The sequence below is a fragment of the Trachemys scripta genome, chromosome 2 (assembly GCF_013100865.1).
Source record: "Trachemys scripta elegans isolate TJP31775 chromosome 2, CAS_Tse_1.0, whole genome shotgun sequence".
In the NCBI taxonomy this organism is placed as follows: domain Eukaryota; kingdom Metazoa; phylum Chordata; order Testudines; family Emydidae; genus Trachemys; species Trachemys scripta.
This window is the reverse complement of record NC_048299.1, coordinates 136,425,516-136,449,225: the sequence shown is the minus strand read 5'-3', so window position 1 is coordinate 136,449,225 and position 23,710 is coordinate 136,425,516. Positions and strand designations below refer to the sequence as shown.

The 23,710-nt window shown below is 40.4% G+C and overlaps 1 protein-coding gene across 1 annotated transcript in view; it reads left to right on the top strand.

The window, feature by feature from the left end:
- The window catches only part of CDH12 (cadherin 12), a gene marked incomplete in the record, with an annotated part of 562,961 nt that overhangs the window by 387,882 nt on the left and 151,369 nt on the right, over window positions 1-23,710 (top strand). Inside the window, 1 exon segment of the mRNA XM_034761583.1 lies at window positions 8,086-8,380. Within this exon segment, the coding sequence (XP_034617474.1) occupies window positions 8,086-8,380 (295 nt within the window).

Here is a 23,710-nt window from a genome sequence, read left to right as displayed (position 1 = left end):
GTTAATACCTCTCCAGTCATAGGGGAGAAAGCGGAGGGGAAAGGCTGTGTGTGTGTGTGTGTGTGTGTGTTTGGCTTAAGTAGCTTATAGATTGTTGTAATGAGTCATAAATCCAGTGTCTCTGTTCAATCCATGATATTAATGATTTCTGCTAATACAAATATGTACACAATATAGATCTTTAAACAGAGAGGATAGATTTGGATCCAAACTGGAAATTTTCAGATCTATATTTCCAATTTCTGCAATGGCCATCGCTTACATAGCCATCTACTTCATCATTTTACCAGTCATTACACAACCATTAATTTCCCCATGCCTTAACTTACACAGCTAACTATTTCCATGCCTCTACACAAGCCACCATTCCATATTTTCATCACTAAGCTTCAGTTATGTTGCTTTGGTTACTTGGACTGGCGTGGTTCCACAGCTTATTAAAGAAGTGGGAGAATGGAGATATAGAGCAAGGAGGAAAGTAAAAGTAAGTAAGTAAGTAACAGAGAGAGAGTGTGTGTGTGAGTGAGAGAGAGAGAGAGAAAGTAAGTGAAGGGGAGAAGGAAGAAGGATGCTGCAGGAGGAATTGTATAATGTAACCCTTCTGCCCATCAGAGCTGGCAGCAACAAGGGCTGGGTTCAATATCTAGGGGTTCTGTTTCAATAACACAATGAAAAACCGGCTCGAGCACCCACCCAGTGACTTAGGACAATTATATACTGCCTCCTTGGGTGCCTCTAAGAGGCAATACTTCCCCTGTCACAAGCACAGAGTCTGAATGTAGCAAAAGCCTTTTAGTAAAGGAGGGAAACAATGCGGCATTATGTTGGGGAAACACCACAAACAGGGTTCATAAGACAAACCATGCGAGCAAGTAAGTTTGGCAGTGTCCTTTTCCCCGCAGGGTCTTAAGTCCAGCAACCCAAAAGTCACCCCTACCACAGTTTCTGTACTTAGTCAGAGCAGCCCCCCACAGAGTTCAGAAGTTCCTCTGCAGAGTTTACCTCCCAGCCTGGGCAGAAGGTGGGGAGGTATGGGGGCAGCTTACATGCTCCCCTGCTCTTGTTGATGGCCAATTGCCACACCTTTCTGTGGGCTTCTGCTGCAGTCTTCACCACAAGCCACTCCTCCCCACCAGCCACCCTGCTAGCCACTCACCAGTATGCCTTCAGGTCCCCTCCCCCACACTTAACAGAACTCGCAGTAACTTCAGCTCTTTAATGATTTCAGTTGGTAGTAAGGAAGCCTCAGTGCTGGTGCACCAATAGCCCAAAGTAAGTTTAATGCTTAGACCTAGGTATCAGTGATTTCAGCTTTGCAGCATGTAACAAGACTCCTAATGGAATCAAAATTAGCTCTGTTATTACACAATGGAGAGATGGAAAGAGAAGAGGTCAAAGTAGTGTTTCAGGGCCAATACTACCAGATACAAATACTTATCCCCAACCTCTCTCAATTCACTGGGTTTTGGAACCCATGTCCTTTACCTAGCGAATGAGTCCCTCCGTCATAAAATGCCAAGTACAGTTCTACTGTCCTTGATTCACATAACCAGGATAACACCACTTTATTACTCCTGCCTCAATAACAAAGAGACTGGGGATCCCACAGCAGCCAAAGTGACCATTTGGGCAAGTAGTCTCATCATGCTAGGCAGGGTGGGTGTGCCCATGCAAACGAGATCAGCTCCTGGAATCCTTTTCCACAGCTCACCACTAGATGTCGGGGTAGAGCCCGTTCTGACTCTGCTTACAATAATAAAAAATGAAACTAGCAATAAGTGGCAAAGACTGAGAAGTTTTAGGCATGGGCTGTATAAAGAGGAGGTCAGCGCACACATGCGAAGGTTAACAATGAATAGTATACACCTAACATACTGTTTTGCAGCCCAAACCTGCACTGTAATATAGCATCAAAAGAGTTAGTCTGCTATAGGAATTTTTGTCTGTACCCTTAGATAACCTTATGAACTTGGCTAATATAACCTTGCATATCAGAGCATAACAGAGGCTGCATCTGTTAGTTTGGAGTCTGATTTAGGTGTTTGTTTTCCCCCCCTGCTTTTAGAGGATTCTTTTCTTTTCTTTTCTTTTCCTTTTCAGAACTGTTACTGAATTCAGTAGGCTCACAAATCCATGGGGAACTTAATTATTCAGCATCCATTTTGCAGCTCCTGCGCATTTTGTAAACTACATATAATCTTGGCAAGAGCATCACAGGCCTTGCACACCTTAGAAAATGTGTAGGAGTGTATGAGCAACTTAATTATTCAGCATCTGTATCAGAGTTCCTTTGCCCTTTATGAAGTGAATTTGGCCTTTTGCCTACCTCAGGAAATGTGCACTGGTCCTTTCAAAGTTGTGTTGACTTTCTGAGAGGATTAATATAAGCTATTCAGATGTCATGAATGGAGCAAGAGAACATCTCCAACGACCAAACTCTGGTAATCCACATTACTACCTGAAGACTATTTGGCAATTGTGCCATGACTCCTGTGCACCTTATGAAATATAAGGGCTGACACACTTGCTGAAGTTTTATGCACTTTCCAGTGTAATATGCCCCATAAAGTGTGTGGGAATAATTAACATGCTGAATAATGAAATTGTCTGAGAACAGGTATGGACTTCATAAGGCTGTAACACATTTGTTAAGTTTCTGAAGCAGTAAGGACCTCATTCAGCAAAGTACTTAAACACTCGTTTAACTTTAAGAAATGCTGAATTCCATCCCTGGTCAATAAAACACCTAAGCATGTACTTATTTTACTGAAGTCAGCGAGACTTCAGCATGTGCTTTACTGGGACCTAGTATGTTGGTGTTCCTAAGAGAGTCATCAGATGCCAGCTGTCTGTTCTTAAGTTCCTATACTCCAGCACATCTACTTTTTTCTCAGATGTTATGAGTGTTCTTGCTCTTTTAAAGTTCAGTCTTGTCAAAAACCACTGCATATGTAGAAACATGTAACTTGTTTTCCATTAGGGGCATAAAAAGTATTTATAAAAGTTAAACTGCTTGCATTTTGCAAAAGAAGAGCTTGCTCCTGCATTAGGTTCTTAGCGACTGAGCTTGCTTACAGGTATTCAAGTTGCTTGTTTGGTGGCAATCACATAAGGTATAACCCAGGATATGTATTCACATGGGGTTAAATGATATGGAAAACCAAAGACAGAATCCTGACCCTCCTAATGTGGAGATTCCTTCATTAGAAGGATAGCACAAATTCATTAATAGAGGCAGCAGCCAGAGACTTTTTTCATCAGTCAAGCCTTGACAATGTTCTACTGAAGCTAGGAGATATTGTAGAAGAACTTGATCTCCTTCAGCAATTAATTCAATCGGGTGACTGTATGGTGCATAATAAACCTGTGAATTCACTGTTCTAACAAGTCATGAAGTCAAATACCATGACTTTATTTTCAAAGGAAGTGAGCAATTGTATGACCATCCATTAAATTTATTGCTAAGATAGCAGTAATCTTATCTCATTTTTAAAGTCATGAGCTAATTGCCTGTGGGGCTCAGAAAAAGAATTTCTCCCAGATAAACTCAATGTACATATGCATTACATAGGTGACTCTGTGTATTATGGTGATTTTCACTGCCTCTGAAGCAGAGTATTACCTACAGGATAGCAGCCTAAGATCGGATGCTAGAGTGGATGAAGCAAATCCTGATCTCTTTTGGCAAATCCTCTATGGAAGACATTCACTCTCTTTATTGGAGTTTATTATAAAATAATGAATTGACTAAGGATAATCTATTAATTTCCAAGTACATTTAGCAAAGGTACTTAACAAGTATCTCCATGATAACAATCATATACAGCTGATATTTTTAACACCCAACTTCTCCGTGGTACATATTCTTTTGTTGCATGTATCAGTAGATGATGGTATGACATGTGTGTCATGATAAGTGAGAGATTCTAGAGTTCCTTTTATTAATCATTGTCTTTATTTGCTGTCATACAGAGAAATATTCATGATTTTCTGCACTAACACTGTTTGCTGTAAGAAATCTTTCATTTTACATATGGGAAAGCTTTGCCTAAACAATGATATAACATTAAAAATTATCTCTATGTTACTGGGATACAGAGAGTAAGAGAGCTAATTTGAATAATTCTGGGAATGAAGCCTTCATGTGTTCAAAACTTCATGGCTTTTTTAATACTCAAGAATTACAAAGAAAACACGATTGCAAAGGAAATTGGCATGGATGCAATAATTTGTAGTTACTGTACAGTAAATTCAGTTCACTCCAATATTTAAACAAAGTTGATGCTCTGAGTTAAGATTTGGGGGGAGGGGTCTATTCTCTTTCCCTTTAGCTTTGCTCAAAGAGCAGAAAAGCAGGAAAAAGAAAATAGAAAATAAATAAAAGCCACAAGAAAAAATGGAATGAAACAAAATTACTGTTGGACACAGTGATAGAAAAAGCGTTCTCTCAAATTTTTATGTGCACTTTTCAACTCGGACTAGACGAGGATAAATGTCTTTTCTTTCAGTGCAGTACACTTTGCAACATATAAATCAGATATAGAATAGCAAGCACTTATTCTGTAGACTAAACTGCTTTTTGTAAAGTTTAAAGTAATGAAAGCAAGCTCAGCCTATACTCTTGTGCACACCCAGCAAATCCTAGTCTTCTCTCTCACTCTCTTGGCATCTGATTTTCACGCACCATCTGAGCTGATGTGGGGATCATCAACAATAACACCAACACCAATAGAACACAGCTGTCTGGATGCAGATCTATAGTTCCATCACCTACACAACTGTTTATTTATTTTTTTAAATAGCTTCTTATTTGAAATCTAAGTGAATTTGGAACTCAGTGGGATTAAGGCTATGTGATGCAGCTGGTTAATGTGCTTTCTCTTTTTCTGCTGGAGAACTTGGTTCATTTGAGATTAGTGATGATTTATCATATTTAGGGAGACACTGTATATCTGCAAATCACCCCATAATTTGTATAGCTCAAAATAGACTAAAAGTAAGTGCCAGGTCTGCCTATTGTCCAATAATGGATTTCATCAGCAAAATCAAAGGACAAAACAGCTTGATGAAATAAATATAATGGGCCAGGTCCTCAGCTAGTGTAAAACAGCATCACTCTATTGAAAGTAATGGTGCTACACTGACTGGTGATCTAGCCCATTGCTAGTATGGAACGCAGTGAACATATTTTTGACAACTGAACTTGTAATGTTGCAAAATATAACACTTGCAAAGCCTATTGTGTCTGAACGAACCACATTAATTTGCAGTTGTGCTTCTCTTCCAATTTAAGCTTCTTTTCACTCGACCATTCTCTCAGAAACCTTTATTTTCTTTCCCCCACCCCCTCCATAGTCTTTATATTTTTCTCCCATGGCCACTTTTATGCACAGCAATTTTTCATTCCTCTCTGGTAGAATGGAGACTCATAGCTACCATGTACGGTGATGTCTGGTTCATTATTAGCCTGTCATGGATTCTCCAACTGGCAAATAGGAATCACAGTCTGCCATCCCTGATCCAAAGCCAGAGGGGAAGAGAAATTATGGTTGGTGTGGCTCTCCCTGTTTGCAAATTCCTGTTTCCAAACCACAAACATTTGGCTTGTGTCATTCCCTCCTTTGTCATAGCTACTAGAACAGCTCAGATCACATGATACAGATACAAAAAACATACCTTAATTTCAGTAACATACATGCAGAAAGTGTTGCAATTCTCTGTGCCATATTAAGATTTTTCTGTTTTATTCATTTTCATTTTGGTTTTCTCTTCTCGTACTCCTCAAATGCCTTTAAACCTACATTTGAAAGCAGCTTTAACTGACCAAAGTATAATGGAGCAGCAGGATGCATGGGCACTAACCACTTTAATTTAAGTGATGAAGAGAGAGAAATTAATTATCTCAGGGCTGCAGCCATTATCTTTTCATTTCACAAACAAAGGGGATGTTTGATTCTCAGCAGCGGGTGGATAAGCTGCCTTTGAATCAAATATCTAAACAGTATTGGTAAATTTATTCACCTAAATTTGGGTTATTGCTGATTATGTACTCTATGTATCATATGACTTTTTAAAACAAACTCTGTGTTTGTGGATAATCTAAGCCCTATACCCAGAGGTACAAACACTTTTTTCAACCTATGTATTACGTAATTTTTTTAACATTAGCTTTAATATTTTTTTTATACCTAGCACACAGTGGGAGGAACACACTATGCTAAAGTGGTGAGGTAATTTAAACCCCACCTATAGAGTAGCTAGATGCAGGGTCAGGTACCCATTACCTCAGAGAGGAGCACGGATGGGCTAAAAAAGCTTAGGAAGGGGAATCTGTTTGTGTGAGTGCTCTTTCTATCCCACAAACCACGACCTCCTCCTGAGTCACAAGGACCTAGATTCAATTTCAAGAGAAGAATGGGCTATAAATGTTAATAAATGTCTTTACCGCTTCCTTTGTAACTCAGCTTCTTGCCCCATTACTGAGACCATTTAGCTAGTTCTCAGTAATGCATTTTTGGTATAATTTACTTTCACTTTCCATGTTTTCTCTATTGTGTTTTGCTTTCTACAATGCAGAATATAAATAAAGCCTATAGCGGACTGCACGGTTTAAGGAAATTCACTCTGAAGCATCTTGAAAGGTCTTTTCCAGGCTATGTCCATTACAGCAGATCTGCTTACACCTTATTAGATGGGACTAGTAGCATCTAAAATGTCACCCCTTGTTTAAGTCTATGGCAAACCAGGGAGTTCAGACTACTGTGACATAACTTTGGGCATCCATAAAAGTTTTCTAGCTTCATCTTAAATATGAGTGTGAAACCGATATCAGCATGTACAAAAGAAACCTGATGATATTATTTATTGTTACTATCGTGGTAGTCCCGTCCACCCCCCCAATTCAGTCTGTTGCAGAGCTGGCTGGTTTCACAGGAACAAGAATACCAACATCCATGCGCTCCTCCCCACCATGCTCCACAAGGGGCTTCCTCAGCAAATGGCTCACCAATGCTTCTCCCTCCCTGTGTTATACTGAAAACAGTCTTTTTGTTTACAGTCACAGACAGGGTGAATCTCTCGCTTGTTCTAAAGTTCCATTTTTACCTGCAAGTGATTTTGATTGTTTCTCATTTATTGGGAAACCGCCAGAGGCAAAGTCCTAGTATCACACAAGGCTAAACAATTGAGCTTTGCATTGCGTCACTGGCTAAATAGGGCACGGGGCAACTTCTCCCTGCCCAAAAGGGCCATCACTGAGGCTCGTTATCCATTAGTGACTAATTTTATTTTATTCCTAAAAATATTACCTGTACATACATCTTGCAATTATTATAATTTCTCTAGATACTTTATGGGTAAATATCCTGTAAGATATGTGTTTGGTGTAGTGAGATTGTGAAGTCTGAGGTGAGAGATATTTGTAAAGAGCAGGCGGCCCTTTGCCAAGTGGTTGCTGTGTCACAGGGTATAATGAAACTACTGTAGTTCACAGTAGGGAGTGTGCTAAATGATTAATATTTGAACATTGAAGTCAATGGGGTTGCATGGGTGTAAGTGAGGGTGGAATCTGACCTTGAATGAGTTCTAATTTCAGCTTCCTGGCTTGCTTAGAACCAAGTTATAACACAATAAATTCATTATGCCTTTTAAATGAAGTTTGGAGTTTTAAACAAACCTATCACCTAAAAACAAAACTCAGTCACAACATCTGCATGTGTGTAAAAGCCAAATGAATGTCATGTGTTTGACACGCAATTGCAAATCAGCTCATGTTTGCTCTAAACTAGGCCGAGGTTTGCTTAAAGTGGTAGCCAACCGTCTGATGAACTTGGTTTTAGCTTTAAATTTGTAGTCAAAACCTGGTGCATTTGAGCTTTTATGGTAAGAGATTTGCATGTCTCTAATTAGTTAGGATTTTGAAATGCTTCCTTCCTAGATATTAGTAACTGATACAAATGATCTTTGGCATATCCAGCCATTTCCTCTTATACCTAGAAGACATTAAGAGGGCACAAAATAATCTGTCTTCCAGCACAGAATGGTCCATTAATATTCCCCCCCCCCTTCTTTTTTTCTGTTGTTAAGCTTCATTCTGACTTGGACAAGGGAGCGGGCACTGTTAAATACACCCTCTCAGGAGATGGAGCTGGCACAGTGTTTACCATCGACGAGACCACAGGGGACATACACGCCATAAGGAGCCTTGATCGAGAAGAAAAGCCTTTCTACACACTCCGTGCTCAGGCTGTGGACATAGACACCAGGAAACCACTGGAGCCTGAATCAGAGTTCATCATCAAAGTGCAGGACATTAATGATAATGAGCCAAAGTTCCTAGATGGTCCATATGTTGCCAGTGTACCAGAAATGTCTCCAGTGGGTGAGTAATAAATATACACCTCTTGATAACTAACTAGATCCTACTTACTGGTTTTCAATGTTAATTTCCTACTGAGGAAGCTGCAGGAGAAATTTAGCTCCTAAAATTCGTGGTTAGAACACAGAAAATGGCTGGGTTTGTTCTTAGGAATATACAGATTTCAATTTTATTTTAGCATTATCTTCTTACATTCAAATTTCTTCTCTTCCCCACAGTTAATGCATAAGTGGCTACCAAGGGATTTAAGTCATAGCCTGCACTGGGAAGGATTGGGGGCAAGTATGTTTAGGGCTGTTCAGCAGTAGGAGCCAGGCTCAAACAAAATGGGTCCATGGCTTTGTGGGGAATGCAGACAGGAAGGGTGTTTTGCACATTGTAGTGTGCTCTCTCCTTGTACCAGCTCAGCTATCCAGAGCAGAGACTTGGCATAGAACCATAGCACCAGGCTATCTCCTACCCCTGCTCCACACGGTGGTGCTAGATGCACTCAGGGTGATTATGACAGGTGCCTGTGCAGTGGTACAATGGGGAAAAGACTCTTGGTGCCTGGTCCGCACTACTTTGTGCATCCACCGGAACAGCCACAATCTGGCTCTTAAATGATCACAAACTGTGCTCACATCATGATCAGCTATTCATACAACCTGGGGATAGAAACAAGGATTTTAATTCAAACAACAAGAACCAGTTTCTCTCCCAAGGTATCACTACCTGACTAACAATAATTTTGCTTAGTTCTGATTTATGGGGTAGGGGGCAGAAGCTTTCAAATATCTGTGTATATGATGCCTGGTTGTTGCTGTTTATTACCCTCTGCACTCACTCCAAAACCGCTTCTCCTTTTCCTAGCACATTCACAAATCAGAATTGCTCATCACCTCCTATGCTATAATTTAAAACTCCAAGTATGAACAATTGCTAAGGCTGTCAAACTCTGAAACTGTAGAGACGGCTTTTCCTGGCCCCCTAACCAAACAGCACATATAATGGAGACTGGATAGACTATCATGGGGGCAAAAAAAGGTTAGCCAGCTACCTAAATTGTCCTATGGAATTAACTGGGATGTATATGAAATTTGTATATGTGATATGATCAAGCAGTCAGATCAGATCATTCTAACCTAACAAGTGGGTTCAGATAAGTTCACTGAGTTCTAAAAAAGTACATGCAGTTCAAATAGTTAATGATAGAAAGGACTGGTTAGATTTTTTAGTTCAAAATATAGTTCCCGTGAGAGGATGCATCAGATAGTAAATGGATGCTAACAGGATATGATCTTATACCAAAGGACAAAAAGAAATTATGACCAATAACACTGTTTGCATGATTAGGGAATTCTTTTCTTTTTTCCCCCTATTGTTGATAGGTATGTTTATATAGAAACTAACAAAATATAACCAGATTGCATGAGGAGCTATTATTGCATGAGGAGCTGCCTTCAGGTTCTGCTGTGCAGTATGTCTATTACACTGCACTAAGCACTGTGAGCTAGATTCACAAAGGGGCTTAGGTATCTAACTGCCCTTTTAGGTGCCCACATCCAAAAAGTAGGCACCACTGACATTCAAATATCCACTGCTCTACTGCTGCCTAACCCAGTAGGCACATAAATCCTCAGACATGCCTAAGTTTCCACTGGTATGCCTGCCCAAAGCTGCTGAAGTTCTGACAATGGTCCTACAGCTAATTTGAGCTGCTCACAGATCTGGGACATGCGTAAGCCCCATCAGGATTCTCAAACTAGGTGTTCCCCCGCCTATCTTGATTGTGAGGACTGATCCAATAGGCATCCACTGAGCATGCCTAACCTTCCTAAAAGACAGCTGGGGGCAAACACATCTGGAATTTTTGAGTCCGGTCCATGGGATGTGTCCCAGAATACCCAATAGCCCAGCAATTAGGGCATTCATCTGGGATATCAGAGACATAGGTTTGACTTTCCACTGTGCCTACAAAGAGGCATTCTCTGCTGGTATCCTCTTATCAGGACTCCATGTTCTCCAGTTGTTTTCTCTGCCTCTAGAAAATATGATCATAGCAGCTCCAACTGTACTTTAAAAGAAGTTAAAGATTGTTTTCTTCTTTTCAACCTTTTCTGGTGGATTTTCATCAATGTCCTAAGCACACACTTACACTTCAGTGATTGTCTGTTACTAAAGTGAGTCACAATCCTCATCTCCTAGATTCCCAGAAATTGTCCAGAAATGCCTTCTGTCATTTATGATTAGCCAAGAAATTGGGCTTTTTCTTCTCAGATGCAAATCTTACCACTGTTATTGGTGCTCTGTGGATGCTACCTGAGACAAACCTTGAAGACCTCTTGGCAGTTTCAACTGTGCAGGATGTGGCTTCCTCTCTTCTAAGTAGGGTCCACAGACAAGAAGATTCTACACTTGTCCTTTGACCTCTGCCCTGGCCACCGGTTCATTTTCAGGTGAAATTAGAGGTGCTGGATACCATGTACAAATCCCCCAGTGGTCACAGCTTCCTTTATTATCTTATATACTCAACTGTTAAACTGCATTGAGATTAAGCATTTTGTTTGACTCTGCTTGGAAGCTCATTGATGCAGAGGACATGAGGATAGTACACTCATTCGCAGGCCTTCTCCCCTGGAATTCTCTTCAGCTAGAAGTTACATTCTACAGGCTGCTGTGGACATTGAGGACTTCCTTTTTCCTTGACACTTTCCCATCACAGCCCTTGTATGTTTGGTAATACATTGTAATGAATCGCTTTCAGTATCTTTTTTCAGTGTTGATAGTTGGTGAATTACATAGCAAGTTAAAAGTGTTTATTCATAGTGTTTTATGGTGAAGCAGTTCTCGTAGAAAGGACAACTGAAGACTTAAAAGAATAACATGGAGTTCCTTAGGGAAACACTTTTCAGAGGGTGCCAGAGTTTCTTGTTTACTGTTTGGTTACTAATACTATTGCCTCTCCAAAATTGTAGTGGACTGCAAAGTATCTATTCTAAATTGTTGTACAACCTACAAAGAAAGATTAGAATGTAAAACAAATATTTCAGGAATATATCAATTGTCATACTAGGTCAGACCTGTTGTCCATCTACTCTGATATCCAGTCTCTAACAGTAGTCTGGAGGCAGGGCATGTGTGTGTGTAATTGAGCCCATTTATAAGAAAATATTGCCAGTGTTGTCCTTGACAGTGGGAATTATTCTGCTTCCGCAGCTTTTAATTAATAAGTATCTAAAAATGTGTGCCCTAAAATATTTATATTATTGTTTTACTTGAAAATTCTATTTGGTATAGCTTTAGTACTCACTCTATACCATGATTGTGATAAAGCAGGACTCACCACCATTGTGCCTTTTGCTGGCCATTCTGGGAATTAGCTCTCGGCCCTTTTAGTCCGCCTTTAGCTAATGGTGTCATGCCTGATGTGACTGCTGTCTCCACTCTTTGGATCTGCATCGTCCCTGGACTGCAGCGTCCTCTTCTGGGCATGATCCTCCAGCTGTGTCCTCACTCTGGTATCTCCCCCCTTGCCGGGGACTGGCAGTCCTTAGTCCCGCCACTTGCCTCAGCGGCCAACTGCAGTCCAAGGTCCAGCCCCTCGCCTTAGGGGCAAACTACAGTCTGGATACTGGCCACTCTCCTCATTGGCAAGTGGGGTGCAAGGTGGGGACCCAGGCACGCTCGCTACTCTAGGTCCCTACCCAGGGACCCTATAGCCAGCAGCTACCTACTGCCCTCCTCCAACCTGTTGCCTATTTTCCCTGGGCCACTTCCCCCATAGTCCTAGCACCCTCTCAGCCCTTGTAGCAAGGTCCCAGCCTGGTAGTGGTCAGCCAGCAGCTCACCCTCACCCTCGCACTCTGCTGCCACTGCCCCTACCCAGCACTGCTCTAGCTATGACATTTCTTCAGGCAGCCAGTCCTCCTCCCTTGCCTTCCAGGGAAAGACTCCCTTGTGCTCTGCTGAGCAGCCCTTTATATATGGTCCTCGCCGGTCCTGACTGGCTACTCCAGCAAGCCTTCCCCCTATTGATGGGCTCAATAAACTCTTTCCTGATTCATGGTTCTGTGCAGTCTCCCTGGTGCTGCTTTTAACCCCTTCTTCTCCCTCTGTGGGGCACCACAATTATACTAAGGTTATTATATAAATGTTTTAAATTTGGCGTCCTCCCGAGCTTGCTGCAACAAACATCTGTTTGATAAGATTTTTTGAGAAGTCTGAGGGTATGTTGCCCACCAAGAAGGAGGGGTGCAAAGGAGTTTCTGTAAGTGGCTGGCTAGTAGCATGCCTGTTGAAATAATTAGATCAATGCTGCTGTGATTTGATTGTATTATGAATGATGTGTTAGGGCATCTAGAGACTTGTATCGGCATTTTAAAAAATTATTATTTAAAACTAAATAGGTAAATAAATGAATGTGTAGTATGTTGTTCAAAAGAATAATTATAATTTGATTCTATTTGCCATGGTATAGATGAAGGTGTCCATACTGTACAGTAGGGCAGGTGGGATGACATTGTATCTATCTCTCCCTTCTCTGTGCTCCCCAGCTATTTTGTATGATGGATAGTGCCTACAAACTAATTTCTTGCATTTAACTTGGTCCCAGAGTGTAGTGTTTTAATTGCCTACCAAGAAGAGAAGTAGAGACAATCCAGATGAATTACAGTGATCAATAAGCAAACTAATTAGTGAAGTGTTAGTAAAAAATGCAGAGGATTCCATGTTTATGTATGGAAATAAGGTGAATGTGAGAAAACATGCACATTTCTCAGTTAGGACCAACAAATAAAATTACAGGGGCATATACTAGACATTCCATACATTCATATTAAATTAAGGTAAAGTCTCTTCACCATATTGCTGGCCCAGGAAAGTTATCCTTCTGTTTTTATCATTAGCTCATTCTCACTTATATGATCCACCTCACCATAATATTACCATAATAACAAGTAATCGCTTTTTAAATATCAAAGGTCAGCTCACTTAGAACAGTGTGCCCAAGCAGTTCTGGGGAGCCAAAATAGTATTTAACAAGGAAACATCAGTCCAGCTACCCATAATATTATTTCTGGTAACACCCCAAAATCCCAGTCAGACTCAGGCCCCATTGTGCTGTGTGCTCTGCAAATGCAAATGAGAAAATTCCTGTCTTTAAAGGCTTACAGGTTAAAAAAAAAAAAAAAAAAAAAACAGATTAAGGGTAGGGGGTGAGGATACAACATACAGGACAGTAAACCTGATATAGAATTGCCACTGCTTTTTTATATTGCATTTTTTTTAAATGGGAGTGGAGGTAGAGAGGAACGGAGCCGGGAAAAGAAGGGAAGGAAAAGCACTGTCTGTCAATTGCCTAGCCGTGATCATCAGGGTGGGTCTTATAAACTTCATAGCAGAGGAGGGAGTTGATGGAAGATGAGGTCAAGGTTGCTTGGATTTTCCAATGCACAAGGAGCAGCCCTAGAAGAAAGCACAGAGGTGTTTAAGGGAGAAGAAGACAGGTAGGGCGCAAAGACTAGGAATGCTGGTGGAACTAAGTAGGGCTTGATATCATGATAGATTAGCAGAACATATAGATACAGCGTTAAAAGTTATGAAAGGCCTTAAAGATGACAAATAATACTGGCTACTGTGAGACCATCTGAAATGAAAATGGAAGCTATACTGGGCTGAGTCCTGCAAACCCTTTGGAGCACAATGATTGTAAGTGAGAAATCGTTAAAACTAAAGCTAGGTGAAAACTGATTAAACAGTTCTTGCTAATTCACCACCTCAACATTTTGAAGGATGTGAAAACTCAAAAAGCATTATGTAGTAAAAATACACATCCAAATAGTTGCCAGCACTATGAAATATACTTTTCCTATGGGTATGTGAGCTGTCTCATCTATATTTGGACAGACTTTTGGTGTGTTTAACTAGAGATGTGGCAAGCTAAAATCCCATCTTGGAAGACCTCCTCAGCACTGGAGAAGTTCAGATACAAACTTAGATACAAACTTTGCTCCTGGCTCTTCTCAGTGTAATAGCTGAGCCAATACACTGGATCTCATCAACCCAAAATTCAGGGATCCTCAGACCCAAACCTTGAAACTCATCTGTACACAGCTAGCATTTTGGCTCTGAGAGTCAATTATTGTTTTTACACTGAATGGACATGTTACGCACTTTTGATAAGCTGAATATCAGTTGCTTGCTGAGTAGTGAGTACTGGTATGCATAATCATCCTGAGGTCTAGGAGAGGTTGTATTAGATAGTTATGGGTATGTGTTGCTTTTGTCACTGAAGCTATTGTTGAGGTAAAGATACTGCAATGCTTTGGTATTGGCTTGAGATGTGTAGGAATTATTTTTGTACCGGCACAAAACGTCTTTAAACATACAATATGTATCGATAGTTGCTTTAGTAGCCACTGATCAGCACAAATGTTAAAAATTAACAAGAAGTTTCTTTTTTTCTTACCACAAAATAACTCTAAACATTAAATATCTTTTTAGCAGGGTCTGCTGTCTTGGCCACCAAATGGTTCTAAACATTAAACATATTTTTAAAGTATTACTTTTCCCAGCCACTGAGATCCTGTAAACATTAAATAGGTTTTATAAAAACGGCTTTTCCAGTTACTGGCTGAGTGGCTATGAACATCATTTTTCTTTAAAGTTGCTTTCCAGCTACTGAGCTATTTTTTTTCCTATTAGCTGCCTTCTATTTATATTTCTCACACAAGAAAGCAAGCGCAAGACTTCATTGTCACAACTCAGCTTTTAGTTTATGACAAGCAATCATGTCCCAGTCATGGTACCCTCATAAAGACATTGTGGATAATGAGAACAAGCTGAGATTTAAACTGATTATAATAGATATACAGCATAGGCGCCAGGCGCATCTTCATTCTCTCCGCCCCCTCGCACCCACCCCCCCTTTTGAGTGTATAATTCTGCAGTAAACACCGAAGAGTAAGCAGACATGAACCATCTGCAGCATTAGGGCAAGCTGGTCCAAAAGACCAGACACTGATGGATTGCATGAATCAATCGAGTCATCAGCAGCCCTAGAATAGGACAAAGCAGAAGGCAAAATGTTCTCAAGATTGCTAAGCAAATGGGAATCAGCAAACCATACATGATTAATTACTTTAATTCTAGGTGTAGAAACAACTCCATGTGACAAACTAGCTACAATCCCAGGAAGACTCAAAGTGACAAGAAAGTGATCACAAGTAGTTGGATTAATAAGAGTTTAAAGAGGAAAATCACTGATCACAAACATGGTGAAAATGACAAATTCTCTTTTGTTTATGGGGTGTAAGAGGTTTATAATATATAGTCCAGGTGTAGGACATAAAAGTAATCTTATAGACAAATTACATGTAAAATAAAGTTTTAAAATCCATAAAAAAAATATAAAAAGGAGGGACAGAATACAGTGCAATCTGTTTAAACGGCATGCCTGTGCACTTTAGTGCTTGTGAGTCCTCTGTTGAGGATCAAATACAACATGGGCAGAAGCAATGAAGATTTCCCTCATGTCGCCCTGCCCAAGCACCCTACCCTGATCTAGAGAGAGATGTGATGAAAGTTTAAACTCTGTGCCCCTTCAGTCTTTGGCCAATAAGGTTGCCAACAGAGCTAATCAAAAAATTTGCAACAGAACAACTGGAAAATCTAGTGGTTTCAACTAAATCAAAATATTCAGCAGGAACATGTCAATTCTGTGTAAACTTTTGATGGAAACCAGGAAGGAAGACTGGTTGGACAACCTGTCTGGTTTCCTGCCAGCCAGCCATCTGCCTAGCCAACTAGGGAGCAGTTGGGCTGGCAGGAAACCAGACAGGATGGCTAGTAGCCCATCTGGCTGGCAAGCTTGCCAGCTGCCTGTCAAGCTAGCAGGGGAACTGGGCAGCCCATCCACCCACCAGCCAGTTGTCTGAGAAGCCAGAGAGCCAGACAGTTCACCCAGCTGGGGAACTGGCTAGTTTGCCTGTTGCCGAACTGGTTGGCTGGTGGAAGGGTAGGCTGGCTGGGCAGCCAGGCACACAGCCAGTCGGTAAGCCAGCCAGCTGCCCCACCGCCCAGCAAGCAGTTTGGGGAGCACCAAGAAAGATAGTTCCATTTTCCTGGAAATTCCACAATGTTGATGTTTTGTTCCGATAGAAATCAAAACATCAACAATCCGGAATTTCCTGCAAAATGGAAATTCCCCTTTCTGGCCAGCTCAAATTGCCAATTATGGCTGTGGTTTTTGTTACGTGCACATCATCCCACTAGGAAATGGTTTGAGAGCATTGCTATTTATCGTTTATCGAGCACTGCTGTTGTTCTTAGCACTGTACACAACATAGGGTACATCTATACAGCATTCGGGAGCTGTTATTGCAGCATGCGTAGACATACAATGCTATCTAGAGTAACAATAGCAGTGAAGTCAGAACAGCATGGCTAGCCCCTTGAGTATGTACGTATGGTTCTGGATGGGTGGGGCTTGCCTGTGCCACCACCTATGCTGCCTAGCTAGGGCAAAGCAAGCTCAGATTTGTCTACATGGGCTGCAGTCCCACCTACTGATCGCAAGAAAACACAATCATTGCACCAAGAAGTTTATAATCAAAGTGAAACAGGTAATGCAGTTCAGACACACAATACTGTGGATTTCAAGGAGAAGGCACAGTCGCTTAGTGGTGTGAATGTCACATTTTCTTTAACTAGAATGTTAAGACTTAAGGCTTGGTTCTCTGTTGCTCTGCACCATATGTAGTCATTTACATCAGTAAAAAAGTGGGTTTGAAATAATACCAAATCAAAATGGTAACAGTTTAGATCCAATTTGCACTCCCTTTGCTGTGTTCTGAATGACTGCACAAGGTGCAAGACAGTGAAGGAGCTGACCTGTATTTAGGGAATTGGTATAGATAGAGGAAGCACATTTTAAAGAGGGATTGGAATTAACTGGTAGTTATTTAGCATACCCAAATAGGAAAGGTGTTTCAGGCATAAGGCATAGTTTGGAAGGAAGTGGGAAGATGAGTGAGAAATGTACAGGAGAGATGTGTAAATGGATATTTTGGGAACACTGTAAGTATAGGGATGTACAATACAAGAAAATGAGATCTGAAATGTATGCTTGGGTAGAGAACACCCAACAGAAATGTTTAAATAAATCATCAACCCAAGGTCCTTAAGAAAGAATCTCAAACTTCTAGGATAAAATAAAGCAACTATTTATTTACACAAATAGCATTTTATTATTTGAGCCACCACTATTAAGATTTTCAGAATAAGAAGTGTTTTTTCTCCCAACTATGAGTAAGAATGGAAAGGAACTTAACAAGACAAGTGTATGTTATAATACCATGTATTAGCTAATTATTTAATATATAAGGGTTTTATAAAAGTGGTACCTAGAGGCAGACTTCAATATTCTTCCCTTATCCTCTCTGGAGCTGCCTCTGTCTGTCTGTCTCTGTGTCTTACTTCTGCTCGAGGTGGCTCTTCTCTAATATACAATAGGTGTGTGACACTGAGACCGATTCAAGTTGACAAAGGCTTCACGGTTCTGTAATAGCAACTCCTAACAGGCCTGACAAACTCACTATACTTAGCACACTACTTTCATTGTACTTATCCATAAAGAATGTCATGTGTAAAAGCTGAAGTGACACTAATAATTAATACTGTTGTGAAATGTATATACTCATAATATATAATTAGCTTTCTCTGTGCATGTGTGTACACACACACAGAGAAAATATGATCCTAAAAGTCTAAATTAAGGCAGGGTTGACAAATAGGTGAACACACATCCTTTGTTTGGCAGAAATCTGTTTGCCTTAGTTCACAGGTGTTGCCCAATCTAGTGATTGTATATTGATTATATTGGCTATATTAATTATTTCAGAATCCCCAATTAATAAATTAAACCTCTGAGATTTGATGGGGGAGGGTGTGCAGGACCACATAGGGACAATGGGGTTGCTGAGTGGGGGCACAGAGACACATGGTGATGGGGGCAGGGTGTTCAGAGCCATATGGGGATGGGGAGAGTGGGTGTCTGAGTTGGAGTGAAGGGACATGTGGGCAGGAGGTGCAAGAACACATGCGGGTGCAGGGACATATGGGGATAGAGTCAAATGTGAATGGGAGAGACTAGGGGTTAGCCAGGGTCTGCATGGGGGAAGCTCCCTAACAATCCCTCCCACACCAAAAAACCCCTGTTCCATACTTTTTCCCACCCATATCCAACAACCTTCCTAGTTCACACCCAGGCTCCTTCCCAGCAATTACTTCGTTCTCCCTCAGCTCCTCCATTAGCCCTGACTCCCCCAAGCCTTTGCACTGCTTCTGAGGGTTGTGGGAAATATGGTTTTGTATTGTAGTTTAAATGGATTATTACTCAGAGTTCTGTATTAATAGGCCTAGTAACATGAATATTTGTCAAAAAAAAACATTTCCTGAATCTTTTTTGTTGTCTGTATAGTTACAGATATACTTGCTGACAGTATTTTGAAATAAATCACCAAAAATAATTGAAACTGGTGTGATTATATTGTTTTGTTTTGAGAAATAAAATATGCAGAATTTTGCAGAATTTTAAAATATTGTGCGCAGAATTTTTTTTTTTTTGTTACCGAATTTTTAACGTTTTGGTACAGAGTTCCCTCAGGAGTAGAGATTGTTGGACTGGCTAACAGACTGGTGTTGTCAGGGAGCTGACATTCAGTTGAGCACCATCAAGTCTCCTTCTCTCTTTCTCTCTGGAGGCAGGAGGGTAACAAGATGACATAGTCCTGGGCACCGCCAAGAAAGTATCACAAGGCATAAGGATCACCCTTCTCTTCTTTGCTTACCCCTAGCATTCATCCCCATCTGTCTAGGGTACTTAGTAATCCATGAGTCCTCAATGATAATAACATTCTATCAACCAAATATAAAGCAGCTGTCACTCAGGAAGGTTTTTCTTTTAATATTCTCCACATCCCGTGTCACAGAAGGAGAAAGGAAAGAGGATACAGACACATAATGGGGACAGAACTCTCCCTTCATGAGCGGTATGAAAACAGATCAGAGAAAGGGAATGCTGAAGTTGAACGAGAGTAAAAGGAATATTTGGTGAGGCCAGTGGGGGTCCTGGTTCAGCATTGCACATTGAAAGTGAAAATTTAGAAGAGCAAGCAGGAAGCAGGAGTGAGACAGGTCATCAGTAGGAAGGTTGAAGTCCCTAAGGATAAGCATAGGGTGTTGGGAGCAGAGAAAGAGGAGAAACAAGTGTTGAGGTCAGAGAGGAACAAGGATGATAGCTGTATTGAGGTAGAGATAATTGAGGCACACAAAACTCTCTTCACAGAAGCCATTGAACAGCTATCAATAGTAACTTTCAGTAACTAATGGTCTGTGTTGGATTCAAACTGGCAATCAGGAAAGGAATGGCTGTAGATCTCATTACCAGTCCTCAGGGTCACCCAGTCCCTATTGCTGGGAGATATTTACTTTTATTTTATAGTCTGCTTTAAGAATAAACAACAACCAAATAACAACCATAAGGGAGAAGGCTAAAAGCATGTAGTAAACAAAGGGACATGCAGTGGGAAATGTCTGACACACAAACACCAGTTCACACCTGTTATTGACTGGTAATAAGGTTTCAAGCAACCTTAGGCATACCATTGAAATTGACCATTCACAACTAAATTCACAATACCATTACACTATTCTTCAGAGTTTATGGTGTTCATTGGAGTCGCTCTTTTCTCTGGCAATTGACCCAGTGAAGTGGGTATACCTTTTCTGGGATGCAAATCCAGTTATAAGTCTAAATACAAAGCTCAAATATTGATATGGTAACAATATTATCCTGGATTCTACAATTGGAAAAGATCTGGTGAATCATGTAGTGCAGATTTATTTATGTTAGAACATTAAAAAAAAAAGAAAGAGGCTTTCATCACTTAATCTGGTATAAAAGAATATCCAAAATAACTTGAAATACCTCATAATATGATAGCCAAGATTCATATGACATGGGAACATCAGATCGGTGGTGCAGTATGCTCTCTCTGGCAGAGGCCAGTACATCAGAGGAAAGTACAAAAACCCTGAAGCAGATAGTTATGCAATAATCTGCCAATAAGCGAGTTTCATCCAAACAACCATTACTGACTTATGCCTTAAGAATTTATATCCCATTTTTTAACCCTACTGAGTGTAACTCATTGTTATAAATGTCTCATACTTTTTTTTTAATTTCCCATAAGTCTTGGCCTGGTGATCGCTAGTGGGAGAGAGTTCTACAGGTTAATTATGTGTTATCTAAAAATTATTTCCTTTTATCATTTTTAAATTTGCTACCTATCAATTTAATTGAATGTCCCTTTGTTCTTGTACTATGAGAAAAGTTAAGTAGGAACAGCAAGTTTACCTTCTCTCTAATACTGATTATTTTATACTCTTTGTCTCATCTCTAAACTAAACAGTAATAATCTTTTAAAACTCTTTTAATATGAAAGTCTTTCCACACCTCTGATTATTTTCATCGCTTGCCTCTGAACCCGGTATATTTCTGCTCCACCTTTTTAGCAATAGGGTAACTAATGTTTTCAACAGACTTGAAAGAATTTAGAAGAAAAAAAAAAAACATGTTGGAAGGGCAGGTTCAAATGCTCACCATTGCAGTTTATACTCCTGTGAGAGATGATATAGACACAGATGGTCAAATTAGCAGCCCCTCTTGCTACTTCTTTGGTTCAATAATTCTAAACTCATCCAGTTTTTCCTGCTACTTCCACTCCATGTCCTCCATCCCTAACAAAAACCTAACTCTGTCAGACAGCTTTTTGCTTACATGTAATGCTTACAAAAGCCTCTATTCACAGTTTTTTAGATCTAAACCAACAGTAATCACTGAACATAATCCAGTGAGACAAAACACCTTGCTGTTCAAATAATGGATGATCTCACATGACTTCCAGAGCTTTTCCAACTGCTATTGCTGTAGGAAAACCTGCGGGGGTGGCGCGGGGTGAGGGAGGGGAGATTTTGATATAATAAACTAATAAAACCTGAGGAGTGCTCCACATATCCATTTGCCTATACAGAGTCTGTATGGAGAATGACAGATACACTTGTTGTGACGATGGTTATTAATTATTATTAATTATTTATTACAGTAGCACCTAAGTACCTCAACCAAGCTGGAGACCCCATGGTGGTAGGCACTATAGAGACATAGAATGAAAGACAGTCGCTGCCCTGATGAGCTGATCGGTTTCTACATCAGTTAAGCTTTTATTTAAATCAAATCAATAAATAAGCTAAAATTCTAGCCATTATCACTGTGAACTGAATGTTACCGGAATGCAGGGATGTGTTTCAGAATCCTCAGGTGGGCAGCTTAAAATAACAGAGAGGTTATGGCCCATATGCTGGCTCAAAAACACAGCCCAAGTTGCTGGTTGTGCACGGGGGGAGTAGCTGCAAGATTGTGGGGAAAGAATCCTTCCTTCCAGGCCACTGCATGCATGGAGCTCTGGGTGTTTAACTAGGACAGAATGTGTTAGCTAATATGTTCTGACACTTTAAAACTCTAGTGTAAATAAGGCAGCACAGAGTACCTCTATATGCTGTATCTACTGGTGTGATTTGTAGCTCATGTAGATGTACTCTCACTAGCTGTAGTCTAGGTAGCTTGCTAGAAATAGAAGTGAGGTCATTGCAATGTAGGCTCTGCAAGTGAGTATGTACTTCAGGGTGGTGCAGCCCATGCTGACACCCGCACCATGGCATCCTCACTTATGTCTAGGTGAGGTGGAGTGAACCTTCCAGCCTAGGTTGACAGATTTGGGATAGTTGGGCTCTTGCTACTGCTCTTACAATAGCAGTATAGACAGCACTTTGAAGTTGAGACTCAGGTTCTGATGCCCGCCCTCCTTCCTGGGCTTCAGAGACAGAGCTCCAGCCTGACCCGCAATTTCAAAGCTCTGTCTAGACAGCTATTTTTACAGTGCCCACTAACCCATATCTGTCAATCCAGGCTGGGTGTTAGGTCCTGCTTACTCCAAAATACTGCATAGATATACCCCTAAGGGCAGATTTTTAAAGTCATTTAGGTGCCTAAGGATACAGAAAGATGTCTAAGTAGGATTTTCAAAAGTTTCTAACACCCATTGATTTCAATGAGAGTCAGGCATTTAGGCTCAGATTTTTAAAGGTTCTCAGGGTCACAATGCCTAATTGATTTAGAAGCCTAAATCTCATTTTCCAAAGGAATTTAGGCATTTAGGAGTCTAAATCTCATTGACTCTCGATGAGATTCAGGCTTCTAAGTGCCTAAACCCCTTCTGAAAATGAGATGTAGTCTCCTAAATCTGTTAGGCACTACAATCCTGAGCACAAATCTTTACAAATCTGGCCTTCAGGCAGTTTTGAAAATCCCACTAGGATTTAAAGATGCCTGTCTTCATCTTTAGGTGTTTAAATACCTTAAAATATCTGGCCCTTAGCACCAGCTATTCAAAAGTGGCATCTACTATGCCTATGTGTATATTAGGCACATTTCATTTGGATGCCTGACTTTAGAAACCCAAATTAGAATTGTTTTACCTAAAAATATATAATGAAGTAGAACTTCTGGATACTTCTTACATTGTGTAATAGTTGCTGAGACTTCACAATCAGCTGTGTTCAGAAATCTTTTCTAAATAACTATATCTTAAAAGTAGTTTCTTATGGTGAAGTTTGCAATTAAGGCAGAAGGAACAGCAATTTGTTTTAATAGTTTTGAAAACTGTCCTCAATCACCACTTTTAAAATGTTATGCTCCATTCACATTCAAGGCAAATCACGTTAACAGGGGCCATTCTTTAGACAGCTTTCTTTAAAATCTATATCTATATCTATAAGTAGGTTAATTTTACAAACTAAAGAAAGGCTAAATGATTCTGTGAACCTAGAATTATTGCATAGCAGATTATATTGCAGTGCTGGAGATTTGGATCTGCAAGTAACTTCAGGACTTAACTCCTGCTCACATGTCCCAGAAGGGGAAGGATAGTCCGGTGTTAGGACCCTAGCCTTGTACCCAAACAATCAGGGTTCAGTTCCCTGAACTGCCACAGAATTTGTGTGTGACCTTGGGCAAGTCACTTGGGGCAGAATCCAAAGGGTGTTGGGTATTACAATGCTGAGTGTCATGACATATAGACAATCACAGGAACAACACTGCTATCCACAAGTTTCAGAGTAACAGCCGTGTTAGTCTGTATCCGCAAAAAGAAGAACAGGAGTACTTGTGGCACCTTAGAGACTAACAAATTTATTAGAGCATAAGCTTTCGTGGACTACAGCCCACTTCTTCGG